This window comes from Aquila chrysaetos, chromosome 5 (assembly GCF_900496995.4).
Source record: "Aquila chrysaetos chrysaetos chromosome 5, bAquChr1.4, whole genome shotgun sequence".
In the NCBI taxonomy this organism is placed as follows: Eukaryota; Metazoa; Chordata; class Aves; order Accipitriformes; family Accipitridae; genus Aquila; species Aquila chrysaetos.
Window position 1 is genome coordinate 74837268 of NC_044008.1, and position 20266 is coordinate 74857533.

A 20266-nucleotide genomic window follows, 5' to 3' on the forward strand; every position below is an offset into this window, starting at 1 on the left:
CTGCAGAGATCAGGAGACAGGAACAGGCTGGACAGTCGCAGGGACACCCATCTCCAATAAGAACCGCAAAAGCACAAGACGAAAGGGGCACGGGTTTGAGCAGTTATGTAGCCTGTGCGCAAGCCGCTCCGCCAGCCTGCTCCCGGGAATAGAGAAGTTCCTGTAGGGTCTCTGCGAGAGCTGTGCGTGGTAGGCACATCCCAATGGAAGCAACGCCTGCTCCCCCGGTACTTGGCTCTTTCAGCACTGCTCCTCAGTAGCCACTTCCATACCTCTTCCTACCCCTTCCCTCCCTCTTCCCATCCAATCGCTTGGGCTCCTAAGCAGCGTACCGCCTGGTCTGTGTCACATCTGCTTGCCTGGCCCTCTGCCAGCCTTAAATATATACCGCTCTGGATCCGCACACAGTAAACATTTACAATTTCAGGAAATTTTACCCTTAATTTATCCCAAAGGCGCGTAAGCTAAGTTCAAAGTCGTAAAACCTGCTCTCCCCTCTGACTGTGGCAGCCAGGACATGAACTTTAGCTGAAGAGCAAGAAATTCTCCAGCTTTCCCAACACAAATCCCCACCGGTGCCAGGCCAGCTTGGGACGGGGCTGCCACCCACCTCCCCTCTCCGGCGAACCTCCGCTCCGGCACGGCTCGGGTGATGGGGATCACCCGAGGTGATGGGGATGGGTCTGTGCATGAAGCATCCAAACACATTCACGTGCCTCAGCTGGTTCCATCTTCAAGTTATATCACTCAGCTAAAACACGCAGGACTTTTTTTTTTACTTTCCTTTCCCCAACCCTGCCGCGTGTTGGCGTGCTCTGCGTCCTACCCACGGCACACGTGTCTTTGCTAGACCTGCACAAGCACCGAGGACCTGTCCTTCCTCCCCTCCTGAACCCCAATTCAACCAACATCTAACACAAAGCTCAGCTCCCCGACCCGTCTCACGGTCACTGCATCCTCTTGCACTCCCCCGAAAGGACTGACCCCCCCCCAAATCCTTCCCACATGAACCACCAAGTTGTTATCCTTATGGCTTAACTGGCCGAGGAAACTGGGGACTGGCACGCGAAGGTAGGCAAGCCCTCCGAGGCAGCTGGCTAAGGGTGCAAGAACGTCCCACGAGATACGCAGTACACGTGAGGGTTGTCACATCGGGTACCAGGCACTGCCAGCCCGGGCTTGGATGCCCTGCGGGGCTGCGGCATCTCCTCCCCATCCCAGCAAAGCCGGGGGGGGCTCAGCTGAAAGGACACGAGTCCGGACACCCTTCTCACTCCAGCCGTGCCCTGATGCGAGCAGCCGCCAGCAAGAGCAAGTTCAAAACCTCGATGTCGGCTGGGGCGAGCGATAAGTGATAGAAACCGGGGCTGTGCACGGCCGGCCAGCGGTCATTGTTCTGTTATGGCAGGCGTGTATCTACCGCCGGATCGCACAGAGGGGTCCCATTGTCTAGGGACTATTTATTCCTCTGGGGTTTTAAAATCTTTATTCTTATCTGCCCGGTTATTCATGTAACTGTTTGATTTATGAGTCAGACTCACGCACAGGGTAAAAGTTCACATCTCCCCCGATCTGGAAAGCACAAAGACACGTTTCATGAGCTCCGTGTGTTCCTGCTCTCTTCTCTCTCGCCATGTTTTGACCTCGGCTACGCAGCAGGAAAGGCTCGGGGAGCCTCGGTGCTTTTTCCTGCTGCCAGATAAGAGCGTGAACGCGACCTGCGAGTGCAGGATCCGGCCAGCGTCGGCCGAGCCTCACCCAGCTCCGGCTCTCCCAAGGCTGGTATCTGCAAAACGAGCAGGAGACGTGACCCAAGCCCTGGAGTCACTCCCTGCAAAACCCCCTTTGCAGGAGATGTAAGCCAGGAGGAATCGCCCTTGTCCTCCCGCTTGCTCTCACAGCACGTAATGAAAAGCAGGATCCATCGCACAGAGAAATTTCTATTTGGACAGTTATGGTCCACCTAGCTAAAAAGTTAACAGATACTGATAAACAGATTAAGACATCACTTCCTATTCTCAGCATCACTTCCCCATCGTATTTACTGGGGTTAAATTCATGCCCAAGGAAAGGGACCAGCCCGAGACCCAACCGTTCCCAGGTCTGACGCCGGGGACCTGGCCCGAGGTGGGATGACGGGTGGGTGAGTCCCAGCAGGGGCTCAGCCCCTGCAACGGGCTCCCCTCTGCCCACGCAGCAGGGACCTGCCTCAGTTTCCCTGTTTGTAAGATAAGGAGAGGAAGGCAGCATTAAAAAGCGGCATGCAGAGTTGCAGGGCTCCCGCCGTTGCTGTTATTCACAGCATCTTTCCTTTTTCAGAAGCATATTGATGAGAAAAGAGAAAAAGCTCAGCATCGGTAGGGGCCACCCCAAGCCCTGCAGACACCCAGCCCTGAGGCACCCTGTAAATCCCACCAAAGTGTTACAAGCAGAATGGCAAAGACCATAAAAAGAAGAGTCTGTGGGGACAGCAAGAGCTCGCACCTTTTCAGAGCCGGCTGCCGAAAGTGATGGCTTGGACAGAAATTTCTCCATTTTCGAGCAGAAACCAAGAACATCCTTCCCTGGCAGCCACTGAGGAGCCACAGGCAGCACCTTCCAACTCTAACCATCACCAGGAGGTTTCGGTTAAGACCCTACAAGTCAGAAGCACCTATTTTTAAATACTTTAAGAAGACCCTCATGTGAGACCTCGTTAACTCTATTTTAAACAGCATCAGACTGCAGACAATTTAAATTTTTACATATTCATATAGGCACACCCATAAATAAAGCCGGATTTAACGATGTGGCTGCATTGATCTTGGGTGGGGCTAGAGCTGGAGGGAGATACAGAACCTTATAAAGGTTATTAAAATATTTTTTAAAAAATTAAACACACACAGAAGCTGGGTGGTCTAAAAGCAGGCCTGGGATTATGGCCCACCTATAAAAATTCCCAATAATACCTGCCAATTAATGTTTATAGCTTCATGCAAAAATGCCAAGCCTCTCCTTTTTGTATGAATCTTTTAATTATAAGCACGTTTCACATAGAAAATTATTTTACATGCCACGGAAATCTCAGTGCAAATAGCATGCTGGGGTGGGGGAAAGGTTTAGGGGGTATTTTTTAGGATTTTTTTTTTGCTTTGCCCTCCAGATCCAGGCAGCCATCGACACACGGCCCCCATCGCTTACAGAAAACAAAAGCCTCGAGCAAGGCAAGGGAAGAAGGATGAGTGTAGTTAATAAGGACATTATTCTTCCTCCCTGCTAGGGGCTGAAAAGAACCTGAAGGGAATCAAAAGCCCAGCTATATGTATAGATACATACACATATGTATTTCACTCATCCTCTCTCAGGTGCCTGCAGTAACATCGGGATGCAGCTCAGCATCCCACTTGTTCCCACCCCACCGCAGGCAGCTCACCGGCCGTGCGAGCGGAGCTCGCTGCCATGGCAGGGTTGCATCGAGGGGCTCACGGATGATTCCCGCGCGTCCCCGTTTGCATCCTGATGGGGATCATTAGCTAAGAGCAAAATTAAAAGTACTGAAACGGTTTCTCCTCTTCCCTCTCCTGCAGCATCACTGTTCAAACACGCCAGGGGAGAGGGTGAAAGCACCAGAGCGGCTCCTTTATGCAGCCCGAAAACCTGGAACTAAACAATTTACTAACAGCTGTAGCTATAAAAGGCCCTATTATCACATCGCGTACAGTAACAATGTCTTCATTCAAATTGCTTCCCCTCCTTGGAGGGTTTATTTTTAAACCAGGCTGCTAAAGAGAGGAACAAACCACGGGGGCTGCAAAGACAAACCTGGTGTTCAAAGTGAGCTTTGTTTGGCATTATCTTGATAAGATAAATAGGGATAACGGCTTTTTCTTTCTCTGCTTTTTTCTTTGCCCTCTTTCTTTTATTTTAAGGTGAACAGGAACTGAACGGGTGCACTTTGCAGATCAAAGCTGGGCAGGACAGACCTTTGCGGTAAGGTCCTGGAGAACTCCCGATTGCCAGGTTTTAGCTTTTGGGGCCGGGGAGGGAGCAGCCCCAGCTCACCTCCTGACTAACCCATCCTCTGCAGCACCCGCTGGGACTGCACCGTTATCCGTCCTCCGGCCAGAGCATCACACGCTGCCACGGAGAGCCGGCCCCGGGACCCCTCCGTGGTCCTCCCCAGCTCTGGGCAGCCTCCCCAGCCGCTCTCCTGTAAAACACCAGAGGGTGATGCAGACCCCCAACACGGTTGCATTGAAAACCACGAGTGCCTCACCTCCAACACAGGGCACAGGGTGAGCCGGAGCCCTGGGGAAGCATTACAGTGCATTCAAGCAGCTGCTGCTCAGGGGTTCTTGCGAACGCAGAGCTGAAGCCTTCTTCTCTTGCAGGGCCACCACAAGCTGCTAAGCCATTGCATCACCCAGCCATAGCTCGGCCAGAAACCGTTCAGTCGGCCAACAGCACACCTGGGGAAAGGGTTGGGCAGCAACCCGCAAAGCCCTCTCGCAGGGAGGCGAGAAGCCAAAGCGCTCCACGCGGGAGCTGCTCCTGGTATCCCCTGCCCTTCAGGTTGTATCTGCAGACACAGTGACCACCACAGAAAGAGAAGAAAGCAACCATTACACAGACTTTCCACGGAGCCAGATGTTGTTTGGGAGGCCAGCTGTCTCTCATAAGTATTACAAATCAACCAAAACCCCTCCTTGGTCCAGACACTTGAGTAAGGGATAAGGAAGAAGTGAGAGAGGAGGGGAGACTATTTATACAAACGGTGATGTAAATGCAAACGGCCAGTGAGGGATTCGCAGCCAGCAGCCCGGCTCCCAGCCAGGCTCTGGAGACCTCCCTGCTGACTTGGGAGGTCTTCTCCTCCTCCAGCCCGGGGCAATAAATAAAGGTTGCAGCACCCATCCAGCCCCAGGAGCTGGGGCCCAGCAGAGGCTGGGCTGCCACGGGCTTTCAACCCAATCGTCTTGGTCAAGGGACAGGCAAGTGAAGAAGAACGAGTGTTGCCACCAAACCTGCCAGCACCAATGTGGCAAAGGAGCCTCCGACATGCGGATGCAAGGCACAGAGCCCGAGGGATTCTGCTCAGCCTGGCTCTGCCATGGGCTGCACCACTTTGGGCAGGTTTCCCCGAGACACTGACTTCGAGTGCCTTGAATTTTGGGTTTCTGAATTTCAGGAAAGCACAAAGCACCCATTTTCTCTAGCAGCCTGCAGTTTGGCTGCTTTCGGAAGATGCTTCTCATCTCCCTCACCCCCTGCCCAGCACCTCTACGGGACCCAGCAGCCAGAGCACAGCTCTGCTCCGCGATTCCCTCTTCGGCATCTCCACGGGCTCCCCAGCAGCATCGCCAGCCGAGAGCGACCTCTGACAGCCGGCTGCCTCGGAAAGAGCAGCTGTCCGTGCAATGGAAAACCACCCCCCGCCAGCCAAGCACCCGCTTGCAAGACTCAAAGAGCACAAAAAAAGCACCCTCCAAAAACCATCCCCCCCCGCACTGGTGCATGGGGATGGAGGGAACGGACCTACCCCGACCTCCCCAGCCTGGCAGGAGGCAGGACCAGCACCGCAAGGCCAAGGTAAACCATTCAAGACGCGGTTCGCTGCCAAGTACTACCGCTCTCCCGGCTGGAGCCTTGCCTGACAGCAGCTGCCAATCCGAAATGGGTTCCCTTTGCCGGGGGGGACTCGGCATGGCTCCCCCCGCCTCTGCTTGATGGTGGGACGTAAGCGCCTTCCCACCGCCCATCCATCGCCCAGAGGACCTGCGGTGCTGTAGGCAGGCGAGGGTCCTTGCTGGGGTCCAGAGACCTGGTTTGCACTGGGGAAGTCTCCCCCACAAATTCAAATTCACCCTGAACCCAGGCTCCAGCAACCCCGATTACTTCAACCAAACCAAGCTACCCCATTTTTTGAGCACCAGGAAAATGTTTACGCTCTGCTCCTGATCCAAAGATTGGAAAACAAGGTCTCTGCTCCCTGCCTGCATCTCTCCGCATCAGGGACTGAGTGGCAAAGGGCCGTAAGACCCCAGATTTAACCCTCCAGCATTGCACCAAAATGGGAAGCAGGTCCGTCTGCAGGACGATAGACTATCCAGGCACTGCAGGAGAACAAATGTTTTCCTGGTGAGGAAAACATCTGGTAGCTTTGAAGGCAGCTCAGTAAAAACACTGCAGGCCACACCGCTTCCCACCGCATTTTTTTTGCCCATCCCGCAGACCTGGCCATGCAAGATGACGGGAGCCGTCGGCAGCTTCGGAGCTGCTCCGGGAGATGCTGAACGCGCTGTTGTGTTTGGTGTCATGCTGATTTCATTATTCACGCAGTAATAATTTTTCTTGGATACAGGAGGAAGCCAAGACATCGTGGTCAGTCTGGCTTCTGTCTGTCAGTGGTGTAAGTTTGTTTATCGAGGATAAGGAGTGGGAAGGGAGGCTCTGCCACTCTGCGGACCACGGCCATCCTCCGTTCAGCCTTGCACCGGGGGCTGCTTCGTGAGATCTCCCCTACACCGCAAACCAAGCGCATCGAAGCGGTCCTGCAGCATCTGCTAAGGCTTCAAACAGGAACCGGGGAACTCCATCCAAGATGAGAGAGAGACTGCACAGCCCTGCAAACATCTCCAGGGGGGGAAAGCCGTACGAGCCCACCTCACTTTGCTTCCCAGGCACCCGCTTCCTTTTCCTAAGGACCTAGAAGAGGTGTAATACCCGTTTACAACAACTGTTTTCCGATGGGCAAAGAGAGAACTACAAGGCTTTGGCAGATGGAGCGCACGTGCATCAGCTTTGCTGCTCCAGCAGGGCGAGCACGGGACGTCTGTCCCCTCACTGCCAAACCAAAGCCCCAGCTCTCCCGGCAAGTGATGGAGCAGAGCGCTTTCCCAACATCCACGCAGCCTGATGTCATCCGGCGCTGAGACCTGTTCTTCTGGCCTAAATTGGGCATTTCTTCTCTTAAAGCCAATCTGCACGTTTGCACACAGGGGCTGGGACACCTGCTTCTGAGGCTTCTGTTGGGAAGAAGCCGTCGTCGCCGGCAGCAGCCTCCGTCTCCTCTCCATCTCTTCAGCCATCGCTGCTGAGGTTCATTAGCCACGACGAGAAACGCAGCAGCTGAGGAGCCACGGTCCTGGTTTGTGGCTCACCAAACCCTTCCAGGCCACTTTCTTCTCTAGAGCACCAGCCGTGGTGAAAATGCACCTGGGTACCATCCCCACCATTCACAAAAGAAAAGCCCTCAAGAAACCTACCCTGCTCGTTAACTCTCACTTAGTAATAAACATCTACCTTCAGGAGAGGCTAATTAAAAAGGTGCTTAATAAGCATCTTCCAACAGTTTTATTTTGTAACCAGCGGCAGCGTTGGGCTTTGTTCTGCACCTCAGGCAGGAGCAGCCTGGCTGCAGGAGCAGTATTTGTCTGCAATCCCGGGGAAATGTGGAAATCCCCATGCAGCCCCACCTCGCCTACCATCAATAAGTGGGTTTCTTCCATTAGGTGTTTCTGTGCACGGCCTTCATCTGATAAAGATGTTGGGATTCGACCCCACATTTTGATCCTACCCGAGCAACCTCTTTATTAGCTCCACTGTGGATCTATTCATAAGCAAGAGGCAGAGATTGCATGTGCGCGAACGAGAGAAAAACCCAGTGTGTCTTCTGCTGTCTCTCAGACCACAATGATTTCCATTCATTCAGAGAAAACACAGTATAAAATTTTTGCCTGGTTTCAATCTCCGTACATTAATCAAGCCGATTTTTTTTTTTCTTCCAGCCTGAGAGACACAGCGTGGGAGGCACAGGCTGTCCCATGAAATAATATTTTCCAAGCCATAGTCAAAGTCTGCCTGTCAACTCGAAGCCTCTTTTCTGTCTGTTTTACCAAAGCTGGACAGGAAACAATCTGTGGGCACAACAGATCAAAACAAGGCCAGCATTCCCAGCAAAAGGGCCGATGAATGGGAACCATTGTGCTGCAGTGGAGGAAACATCACCATCATCATCAGGGGGAAAAAAAAAAAAAAAAATATATCTGTTTACATCACTTCCACACTCACACCCGCTCTCCAGCTGCCCTAAATAGGAGCTTTCATTCAGGAGATAGCCAGGGCAGGTGGGATGCTGGTGGGAGCTCCGGTGCCACGACGCGATAGTCTGTCGGCACCAAAAGCACTTTGCAAGCCGAGCTGTGCTGGGGAAGGGCAAGCCCAAGTTAAACATTACACCCACAGAAACGTGCACTTTTCCACTTCCTCGCATCCGCGGCGAGCAGGGCTCGGACCCTGGACAAAACGTTACCTGCAGCTTGCAGAAGGGGATGCAACAAGGTTGGATTTGGGAGCTGCTGAAGGGGAGAAGGAATCCGTCCTTGCCCCGAGGAGCTTGGGGTTGAGGTGAGAAAAGCTCGCTGGGTGCAGGACCACCTCGCCCAGGAAAAGAGGGTGCTGAGGGGGTGACACCCACAGGAGGGAGATGCCTCTGCTCCCCCCCCCCCGAGAGCCGGGGGGTTCCCCTGCCGCCGGCTCCCCCTCCGGCTGCTACAGCTGCTAAAGGGGATCCACGTGAACCCCGAGAATCGCTCCCCAGCCACGCAGGGAAAGCTGCCATCGTCACCACGAACAGAGCCCCCCCCCCAACTCCCCCTGCTTTAAACCAGAGGCAGCAACCGACACCCCACGGCCCCCCACCCCTAAAGGTACCCCGCTTCATCCAAAGGCAGAGGTTTGCCAAAAATTTGCCTGCGCCATTTTTAACCTCTCTAAATTATTTGCATCCACGGTATCCTAGGAGGACCCGCGGCCCAGACCACCCATGGCTTAACAAAACATTTCACTTTATTTTTCAAACTTATAGTCCTTCATATATTTCATCTGCTCAAAGTAATTTATAGCATTTAACTCGATATCGGTTTCACTTATTTGAACACTCTCTCGCATCTGAAAGAGCAGCCCTCTGCTAGGCATTTTGCCAGCAAAAAAGCCACATTTGGGAGTCCCGTTAGCTCCAGGGCTTGCCCTACAGCAGTGCAAAACTATGAATCAGCCCCAAATCTGCGGAGAACAGGCTGATAGGAACATGGATGTTACCACCTAGTGTCAGATGGGAGAGGAGCAGCAACCAGGGATGGGGATGGTTTGGCTGCGGCTCTTGCTCTGCAGAGACCGCCAGTGTCGGACTGCGAGCCCAGAGCCTGCAGGTCATCCCGGGCACCTCTGCCTTCCTGGCCGTCAGCAGGGACATGAGCTTTCTACCCCTGGAACAGGGGTGGATTGAAAAATAAAAATGCACAATGCACTTTGGGAGAGGAGGAGTGCAGTAAAATCCCATCCGTGTTTTATTCTGTCGTTTCAGTTCGAGTCAGACTTGCAGACACTTCTTGCCTGCAACCAGCCAAGTTACTCGCTGTAACAGTCAGGTCCGCACTGTCCTAACTCACCTCCTATTTTTGATGGGAGAAGTAGAGAAGCAGCTCTGCCCCATCCATGCCAGGAGCACGGGGAAGGTGCCCAGAGCAGGCAGCACAGACACAAGCCAGCAAGAAAAATGCAGAACATAACAGATACGTGGGGACAGAGCACCAGGCTCGGCTGTTCAAACCATTGCACAGGGAGGTATTTAGTGAAACAAGCCCAGCAAATGTACGGTAAAGGAGATGAATGCTTTTTCAGACAAGGCAGAAGTCGCCCGTCATCTCAGCGTGGTTAGCCCCGTTAGCCCGGCAGCGCGTATCACGCCAAAGCTGAAAGGCTGCGGGAGCACCCGGCCCCAGGCTGCGGACGGCTCGCAGCACTGGCTGAAATTAAAATTAAATGATCCCTCTGCCAAACTTAGACCTCACTGATTACCCAGGACCTGAAAACCCGGCCGCAGTTGAAACTATCTTTTTTTTTTTAAAATTTTATTTTCTGGCACATACTGTCCCTTGTGACCGGACTTAGCCTCATACCGTGACAAAGGCTGCTTTCTTACAGAGTTAACGCTGCAGCGCACCGTGGCCCCGCAGCTCCCGTGCTGTGTCGCATGAGAACAGACAGCAACTCTGGTCCCTGGGGACCCCCGTCACCCCCCAGGACCCCCCATCCTCGGAGGATGCTCTGTCCCTGCAGACCGCCCTGGGCTGCAGCCAGGCACTGCCGTGCTCACGTACCCTCTGTCCTACGATTCGGAGGAAGCCTGAACCAAACCACAAAGGACCTAGAGATGGATGGTGAGGGCAGGGGAGCTGGAGCGGGGAAAAGAGAGGGCATCTGGGCAAAGACCACAGTTTGCAACGTGTGCTTACAAAGATCCTAGCAAAAAGTGCACTGGCAATCATGTTGCCAGCATCTCCCAGTAGCTTCGGGGTTGATTTTCCAGCCTTAATAATAAACTTTTATCCTATTTTTTAAAATACACACACAAACAACATTAAAATAATACTGAGGCTGCAAAATGACACGCTCGGAGGTTACACCCACGCAGCCACCATATGCTACAGAGACTGGGAGGAAGAGCCCCTGTGCACCCGTGCTCGAGAGGGGACTGGCACATGGAGTTTATTTCCCCTGGAAGAGCATCCCAAGAGCACAGGCTTCACATCCCAGATGGAAAGCAGCTCGGCCGGGAGAACCGCGGGTACCAGCCGGTGAATCGCCCATTGCCTGTGCTGCCAGCCAGTGATGCAGTGAATATCCTAACTGCTGGAAACACGGTGCTGTGATTCCTTACAGAGGAGCAGACCAACCAGAGAAGGATTGGCAGAGAAAATCCAGACAGTTCAAAGTTAATTGTGCAGCAGATTCCCTTTTCCTCCCCAAATTAGCCAGCCAAGGAAGCCATCCGAGTCCAGGCCCCACTCACTGCACAGATGAGACCGGCTGCAGAAACTGTCCTGCTTTTACCACTCGCCCGTCTCCCCCCACCGCTGCCATCCAGAGGCGAAGCCCTCACCCTCCATCCACCTCCTCAGGGCAGTGGGTCCATATCTTAAAGACATTCCCAAATCTTTCTCCTGTTGAAAGCAAAATTGCTGGCACAGGCTTTTTACAGTAGTTTTCTGTTCACTCTGCAATATAACACAGGTACGTTCAGAAGTTCCTGCAATCCTGACCAAGGAAATTAATTTTATGGTGAATTCCTCTTTGACAGAAAAAAAATGCAGGAAGAAGCAACGCTCCATAAGAAAACAGATTTGGCTTTTTGTGTGCTCGCATACAGCACGATTACAAGCTGCCTCCTGCTTTCAGAAAGCAAATAGCACAGGGAGGATTTGTAAGGGGCAAGCAGAACTAGCCTCCTACATCCTCACTAACCCCCCCCCCCCGGGACATCCCTCTCCGCTCCCCTGCACCACCAGGCTCCCCCCAAATCCAGTCATCACACCAAGGCAATGGCATGATGCTGGGTGGGATGGGGAGGGGGATACCCAGCCCCTCATGCTGATTGTCAAAGGAAGAAACTCTGATGGGGCAAGGGAGGGGGAGAGAAAAAGAGAGGTCCCCAGGGACCCCACGTCCTCCTCCGCTCTTGTGTTTCCAGCCAAGGCACGAGCTCCCACCGCGTGGGCAGGGGACGAGGGATTGGAGATGCTGCAGGCTCCTGGGTGCCAACGCAGCAGCGTCGAGGTGGGTCTCGAAGGGATGTGGGTCCAGAGAGGACGGCGGAGTGGGCACTTAGGATCTCCTCCCTGCCAACCCCAGACCCCACCTTGCATCTGCCCAGCGTGGCTGGTGTAACCCCCACGGGATGAGGGGCTCAGGGTTGCCCCAGGGTTCACTGGTGGGTGCTTTTGTCCTCTAAAAGACACAGTGGGGACTTGGAGAGAGGAGACCACCCCGACGCACGCAACTCCCCTGCACCACAGCCCCGGCGGATGGAAACGTGCGGAGCGTGGCCAGCAGCGGGGACCTCTCCCAGCCCCTCTCTTCCTACACCCAGCCCCGGGAACACCACCGACAAAGCGCACCAGTGTTAGACAGCCCTGCCTGCACCCCTGCCTGCACTCCTGCCCACTCCGCATCCCCAGAGCAGCCGAGGGAAGTGTAAATTCAGCCCGTCTTGATCTCAGCAGCTCCAGCCCCATCTGGTTCCTGTTAAATCAGCCACACAAGGTGGAGAGGGTTTCCTCCCCCCGTGCTGTAGTGTGCAAAGAGGGGGAGGTAAAACAGCTTTTTTAAGACATGGCTGCCCTTCTCTTTACCTTCCTGCCTGGAAGGCAGCCAGGAGCAGCTCTTGCCTCCCTGCTCACATCTGGAGGGGACCTTCCCCTCCCGGGGCTCGCTGCACACCCCACATCGGGCACTGCTCCTCTTCCCGGGTATCGCTCCTCCACCCCGGACACACACTCGCTCTGGGTCTCACTCCTCTTCTGTCATAGCAGCAGCTTTGTCCTGAGACACTATTTCCAGCCCGTGGGACTTTCCGATAATTTTATCCTTGTGAGGAATTGGGCAGGCGAACCGCAGCCCTGCAGCAGGGAGGAAGGGATGCTCCGCAGCAGGGAGGGATGCTCCGCAGCAGGGAGGGATGCTCCGCAGCAGCCTGCTCCTGCCCGAGGACGAGCACCGGCTCAGCCCCCCACGGGAAGCACCCCGAGAGCAGACGTTAGGTTGTCCTAAGCCCTGTCTAAACTGCCGTAAAACCTACATCACCTTTCCAAAAAAAGGCTCAAGCGTGCTGTCCAGCTGAAGGAGCACCAAAAGCAGAGATCCAACCCCACCGGCAAGACCCCACCTTCCTCAGGCACGGGACCACGTTTCACTCGCATCCCCTGACAAGCCAAGTAAAGTGGGTTCCCCCCACGCCGCAAGCCATAAATGAAACAATTCACAAGGCGAAGGGCCATAATCCAAGGGCGAGCCCTGGCACCGGCGGAGAGGAGCCGTGGAGGAGCGAGATCGCAGGAACGGAGCCTGCACACCCGGTGGCAGCAAAGAAACGCGGACGAGTGCGGGCAGGGGCCTGGCAAGCAGCACCAAGATGCTCCAGGGAGATGGGGTGGATGGAGAAGCCCAGAGGGACGGATCCTGCAAGCACAGAGATAAGGGGCAGGACCCTACAAGAGCCCAGAGAGTCACAGAATGGCAGAGGTGATGCCAGCGCTGGGTGTTTTAAAAGGTGAGAATCCCACCCTGCTTCCTAATCATCCTTTTTTGGTTTTTAACCAAAGCCCAAAGTCTGCCCCTGACTCAGACCATCAGCTGCAGGTCTCTGCCTGCACTACTCTGCTTACACTGCCCGTGCTGGTGCTCACCAGCAACCGCAGCTCCCGGCCAGCCCCATCTCTGCAGCACACCCGGCCCCACTGTCCTTTAAAACCCAAAAATGGGTCCCTTGCCATGCTCGGCCAGGGCTGAGCTCTGCACCGGCACAGCCCCAAGCGCACGGCCGGGGTGGGAGCCCCACGGCACCCCTCCTGCCGCGGGCAGCACCGAGAAACCTTCCAGCCGCCGGTGCAGGGGAAAGTCCTCAGCCTAGGAAAAGCCTTGCGGGATCCCTGCAAGGTATCGGGAACAGGGTATTAACCCTCATCCTAACAAAGCCGGGGAGCGTTGCTGCGCTACGTGAAAAAAAAGCGAAGCACGTGGGACCGTGGCGGCCGGCCGAGGCAGGCAGGGACCCTGTTGCAACACCCACCCTCGAGCTGCTCCGGTGCACGGCAGTTTGCACCCAGAGAGCTCGCTTCAGACCAGCCTGAAAGCAAACCAGGCCAGAGCGGCACCCGGCTGCTCGCAACGCCCAGACGTCACTGCTGCGGCACCGCTGCGGTTTTGCAGAGCGGCTGGTGCTCTCCCCTTCCTCCTAATTGTCTCTCTGCAAACGCGCTGCTTATTTGCAAAGCCCGTGGCTCTGAAAACAGCCCTTCAGGATAGAGCCCGGCTGTGTCTCACCAGGGCCCTACAGTGAGCTGGAATGAATTCGGGCTCCTGCCGAGATTTCACCCCTCTGGGAGCAATGCAATCAGGCAGCGCGCTTCCCCAAGCAAGCCAGCATTTATTCGTCAAGCACAAGTCAGCAAGGAAGGTCCTTTGGTTAGCGTGGGCAAGCCACAGCCAACCCTGGAAACATACAGCAGCCATTGCAAGCGTCCTGAGGCATCTGCATCTTTTGCTCGGGCTCTGAGCGTGTCGGAGCGTTCATAAATACTTTTGCACAATTCACGGTTTGAAGGAATAAGCCTTCCCGAGAAGCAGCTCACCCCAGCTCCGGCTCAGCTTGGTGCTAACGCGGTTAGTCACACCCAGGGGGAAGCAGAAGCAGAATGGAGGAGGTAAACCGAGTCACGCAGCTGTTTCATTAAAACGCTATTTCAAAATAATGGACACAAAGGGGATCACGACTGTCATGTCCTCTAAGAGCTGAGGTTGGCCAAGGAGCAATTTCCCCTTCGGATGTGTCAAAAGAGTTAGCTCTATTTCTCATGTTAGCTCACAGGAAGTATAATTCCACTGCTGTTTTTTAAGCCTACATAACACAAATTAGCCACCTAAAATTTTACTCTTGGATATTTCCAAATGGCTTCACAGCGGAAGGCTACACCAAGCGATTTTTGGGCTGCCCGCAGATGACAGTGACAGACAGATTGATGGCAATGAAGTTATTTTGCCTCCTTTCGCAGCTGACTAAATTTGCATTGGTATTTTCATGGTACAGACTCCACCTTCCATCTAACATGATTAATGCTGTTGTAAATACAGAGAAAGAACCAGCTGCTTCTGGCTTCTTAGCTTTTACTGAGCAGCTGATGAAAAAAAGTCCTTTTGTTCAAGCATCTCTAGAGCCTCCACAGACTTCATGAAGAGCCTTTTATTTCAAAAGGTTAGAGAAACATGGCGTCTAGAGCTGTTGTATCCTGCTTTTCTCACCACAAATCTGGATAGTATCTGCTGCAATCAAAGTCCCTGGGGCAGCGTACCCGGTGCCAGCCCGTGCTGTCAGGATGGGTCCCCCATCAGCTGGGGATGTAACAGGGCATCGGGTACGGAAGGTTTTGCTCGGGTCTTTGCACAGTCCTCGCAAGTGCAGCTTGTGCTTGGCCAGAGAAGGGGCTGGACAACCTGGAGGGCTCCAAAACCATCCCTGAGGCCCCGTAGATCCTCTGGCAGGAACAAGGCGGCTGAGACGTAATGGCACTTTCATCCACGAGCCATAAGGGCTGGGCAGGTTATTCACAGACCGAACGCACTGCGCGTCCCCAAACCACAAAAATTACAGCATGGGTCTGGTAAACAAAGGGCGAAGGGAACGTGGTGTGCTATGAGTCTCAGGTGTAAAATTCAAACAGAAAAAGAAAAGCAATCGGTAACGGCGCGTCGAGGAGCCTGGGCAGGAGGGTGCCGTTTGCGAGCCAGCCGCCAAGAGGTGCCAGCAGCTCTTCCAGAGCCGAGGCAGCTCCTCCGGCTCCTGCTTCGCACCAGACTTCTGCCGTTTTCCCATTTCTTTAGCAATGCCCCCAGTCAGCCCAGTTTCAGCTCTGCCAGGGGCAGCTGGGTGTGGGGAAGCAGCAGGGCTCTCCCTGCTATCACCCACCCTGTACCCCCAGGTTTTGCTCCCGCTTGGTATGAAAATGCACCTGAAGCCCAAGCTCCCCCCCGGACCCCTCCAGGCAGTTTGGAGGAGCTGAATTAACCCCCCTGTGTTCACACCAGTCCCTTAGAGAAGCACAAAAGGTTTTGCAAGGGAGCGCAGGGGCAACGCTAGTGCTACCAAAAACTGAGCCGGGCGAGAGCGGCCGCTGACGAGGCTGGAGCAGGGATGCCGGGAGGATTGAGGGTCTTTATTGCCACCAATTACAGAGCGTAGTGGCCCTGCTTGGCAGGAATGGAAAACAAAGCCACTGCACGCTTTCCAACAGCTCTGGCAGCTGCTCCTACCCGTTGGGGACACTGCTTTTGTGGAAAATCTTGGCATTTCTCTGTCACGCCCTGACAAGCACAACCACTAGGAAAATGCAAGAGCACTAGGAATTTCTTCTGCTCCTTCTGCCCACACTTGTGCATCCAGACAAGTTTCAGTCAATGCATCTCCAACCACACTGGCTCAGTAGCAATGTGGGACAGACAGACAAACTCCAAGAGGCAAAGGCACACACAAAACCTGATGCACGCAGAGCAGAAGCGGTGTTGTGGCTTACCTGGCACTTTGGAAGGTCGCAGACGCTGATTTTCCAATAGCCCCAAATCCAACTCCCACAGCCAGACCCTCTGAAACAGGAAAGAAAAAACCAGTAAGGTCAAACCCTACAACAGCCCTGAGACTGTCCCACCTCATGCGCTCCAACAGAGAAAGACTGGCATGAGCAGGAAAGCAGGACTCCAGGCCAGGTCGTTACCCTTCTCATTTTAATCTAAGTTCATTTAATCTAAGATCAATACAAGAGCCTGCCACGCTGCCCAGGGTACTTCCCCACTATGAACCCAAATCAGCAGTTTCTCATGAAGCCAACACAGAGAGGAGACATTTTTGTATTTATGAGTGCACTGGAGGGGAAAAGATCACAATCCCCACCAGATGAAATACTATTTTAGTAAAAAGCATAGCAGTGCAAAACGCCAAAGTCTGTTCACAAAGGTTCAGGCTCAGCAAACCTCTCTGCAGAGGGGTGTCCCTGCAAGGTGCAGATGACTTGGTGCCACGGGGGCTGCAGAAGAACCAAACACCAATTTCTCCCATGAAGTCCCCAGGAGCTGTGCTAAGCCAGGACCAGGCTCCCAGCAATGCCACTTTCCCTGTTTCTGGTCTCCCCGTGCCCAAATACCAGCACGACGCTTGTACAGACAGTCTCCAAAGCAGAAGGAAACCCAAACTTCCCGAGAAAATTCCTACCTTGCAGATTATTTTATATTACAGTTAATCCCATGATTTTAGATTACAGTTATTCCCATAAACCCCAAAGAAAACCAGACGAGGAGCCTTCCCAGGAGGGCAGCGGGTGCGACAGACCTGTGATCCGCTGCTGCCTCCTCCGTGGAGCTCCTCGGGGATAACGGCTCCATCCTTCTCCGCTCTCCTCCTGCCCTTTCTCAAACTTTTCTTACACTCTCACCACTGGCACAGGTCCCTGTCCCTCCCAGAAAATATCTGATTTTCAGAAAGCGTCAAACCACTGCTACTTTTTTTTTTTCCTTTGTTCAAAATCCCCATTTTTGTTTTTGTGGCCTCTCTGGTATAGCTCCCCTCCGAGCAAGGTTGGGGGGGTGGAAAAACATTCAAAGAACAAAAGGAAACCTGTTTGTGTAGCCGGCTGGGTTTTTACAGCCTTCAAAGGAGGCAATTACCTGCTCCAGCTGCTGGTAGCCACGTGAGGGGACAGTGGGGACTATTCAGATGAGCATTCAAACAGGTTGAAAATGTCACTGAGAGTGTTTACCTGTGTACTGGAGGATAAGGTCTCAGAAGAAGAGGGCTGTGTGTGTGTTTGTGGTCTTCTGAATTTCCAGTTGCCTTGGAAACACACCATAAAAATCAGCACTAACTCAGATAATCACGGCATTTGCATCGAGTCCAGGCTGAACATGGAGAGCTGAAACACTCGACAACTCCTCAGAGCCCTGATCCAAGGCTTGTGCCAAGGCTCAGGATGGAGACAGGGAAAACGACAGCAGCAATCAACCCTACGTACGGGGTTACGGGGTAAGGAGACTCCGAATTGTCCCTAAAATATCACGTCTGGATGGTAACTCCATCTAGTGAAACAGCCGGAGGAACTGGGGCACACGCCAGACCCGGGAGCGATCACACGCTGGTGCAAAGTGCTCACGCTGCCCAACATCACCCGCCCGGGAGATGGGCGAGCACCCGGGGACGGGGGCAGAGCCACGGAGGGCTGCGATTGCCAAAGGGGCTGCACCTGCCGACGGTGATGGTTTTGAAGGTCTCTGCTCTGCAGGCAGTTAAGCAAAGTTTGGGAGGCAGATCTTTAAAAAGACGTTTAATGGCTGTGCTCAGGACGGCTATGAGGATGTAATGAAGCTCCACACAAATGGGTCTGGCGCTGCTCTTCCGAAAGATTTCTTTTTAAGCGAGACTCGCCCAGAGAGCAAAATTCAAAGGACAAAAGCGCTCATTTGTGTGAATAACAAAAATAGCTTTGACAGAGGGGAGAAACCACAACGATTTCCCTGCTGCAAAGCAAGTCTCACGAATAAGAAACTCAGCAGCACAATTAATGAAAGTACAAATCACATATACATGGAAACAAATTATGGGAAATTAAAATCAACAGATGGTGCGTAGTGAACTGCTTATTTGGAGAGGGAGAAGCAGCCGATGGTGGAAGCTACAGCACGGTGGAGATGCTCACCAGCACGGAGAGGAGGAGGTGACGCAGCAGCTGCTGGCCATGGGCTCGTCCAGGTCCCCGCTTCCCACGAGAGGACATCGGAGCTGGGGCAGGATGAGTACGACCACAAATCGGCCAACGGGCTGCTGACCCCAGAGCATCTGACGGGAACTCACAGCCAAGCAAGTCTCGTGTCACGCGTGGTCCAGAAACAGCAGGGACCACGGCACATCCCACGGTCACTGCTGAGGCTTGGGAAGCCTCTAATTATATATAGCAGATATTGTGTGACACACTCAGCCCATTGCCGAGATTTGTTTCAAATATTTCATTTAGAAAAGCCTGCCAAGATCACACAATAACTTCACCGCTTCAATAACACAGGTTCAGCCTCTTTCAAAGAGGATGTCAAACCTCAGAATGACTCTGTTTTACGGGTAAGCAAACAGATACACAAAGATTTACATGGAAAACGAAAAGAAAGAGCTTGCTGCCACTTTGCCCACACTCAAAGCTCACAGTCAGCTCAGCCCTCTGGCTGCAGCCCCTCTCTCGGGTATTCTGCACACAGTTACATTATAAATAGCCCAAGCGGCTTCTTCAGGTGAGAAAAGACACAAAAAGAGAAAGGTTAATGTTTCTATGTCAACCACTTACAGATACACTGCACTGAAGGCTCTGCAAATGGATGACTAGGACATTAGGTCACTGAAGACGGGTATGGGAGAGCAGATCTCCTTACCCACTGAAGGCTCAGACATCAGCTTGAAAAATAAAAAGCCCTGTGCGATTTCTGGTTCTTGGCACCATCACGAGCAAAGGCAAAGAGGAGCACAGTCCCGGGCAACCCTGAACGACTGAGGGATTTACGGTGGGCCACCGCTCTGTGGAGGGCAAGGCAAAAGCCCCACAGCCTGGGATGTGAAAGAGGGTGGAAGGCAGGCGTGCATGTCCCACAGGAAACCCTTCCGTGTCAGAGAGGGTTTTTCCGAGGATTTCAGTGGCTGAAGCAGTTGTCAGCCCCTCTTGCAACCAGCGATGGAGCTGGAAGAGCTGGAGAGTCCACACAACCCCGTTAGCTGCAGAGCTCACATAGTGAAGGCGCCAGGCTGAGGTAGGTTAATTCAGCATCTCTTTGCAGAGTTGCGGAACAAAGAAAGAAAAATATGACCAATCTCAGCCACTGTCAAGAAAACGCTTCTATTTAACCTAAACAAAGGGATTTTGCCTCTCTTGGGCTTCCTTGGCATTACAATTCAAGACGCTTTATCCTGATAAGGCATTACCCAGGGATCAGACTAATCCTACGCTAACTTAAGGATCAGCTACAAACCTCTCAGTCAGCAGTGCTCATTGCAAAGGCATGTTTTCCTCTCTGCTTGTTTTCCGAGGAAAAAAAAAAAAAAAAGCTTCAAAACCTCAAACTGAAAAGCAATAACCACGCTGGAGGGTCACAACAGAGACTCCTGTTGTTAATGCCAGACAGCTACGGGATGTGTTATGGCAGCCTGCTGATCGCGGTGGCAAGGGCAAAAAGCATGATATACATAGGTCTCCTTACGTACTACATCTAAAATGCAGACCTGATCTAAACCAGGGAGTCTTCATAGCACCATGGACCGGCCACCAGCTCCAAAGCCAAGGGCAACCCATTTTCCCCACCCTGGGAGCTCACACCACCTCTGGGGCCAAGCCCTGCCACCTTCGTCCTCCTGGCCGTTGCTTTGCGCAGGACCAGCTCCCTCCTCCGCAGCCTCAGGGGGCACGTTCAGGGCCACGTGTTTGGTAGCCAGGGGCATCGCAGGAGAGGACCACGCAGGAGCGGGGACAGCATGCAGGTCTAGCAAGAGCATTGCTCTGAGTCCAAAAAGCATCTTTACGGCAAAGGCAGCCAGCACAAAATTTGGGAAGGAAAAGCCAAGAGGGAACACCACAGCAAGGAGGAGCCGGTGCAAAGGGAAGGACCGTGGAAAGGGGAGCGGAGCAAAGCTAGATGGGCACAGAGCGATGACAAG

General features: G+C 53.5%; 1 protein-coding gene across 4 annotated transcripts in view; it reads right to left on the reverse strand.

Annotated features, from left to right (window-relative positions):
• SLC39A11 (solute carrier family 39 member 11) overlaps positions 1-20266 on the reverse strand; it is a 97648-nt gene that overhangs the window by 8726 nt on the left and 68656 nt on the right. For all 4 annotated transcript variants that reach the window (XM_030015012.2, XM_030015011.2, XM_030015013.2 and 1 more), the window contains exon 7: positions 16104-16173. In XM_030015012.2, the coding sequence (XP_029870872.1) occupies positions 16104-16173 (70 nt within the window). The remainder of the gene's footprint in view (positions 1-16103; positions 16174-20266) is intronic.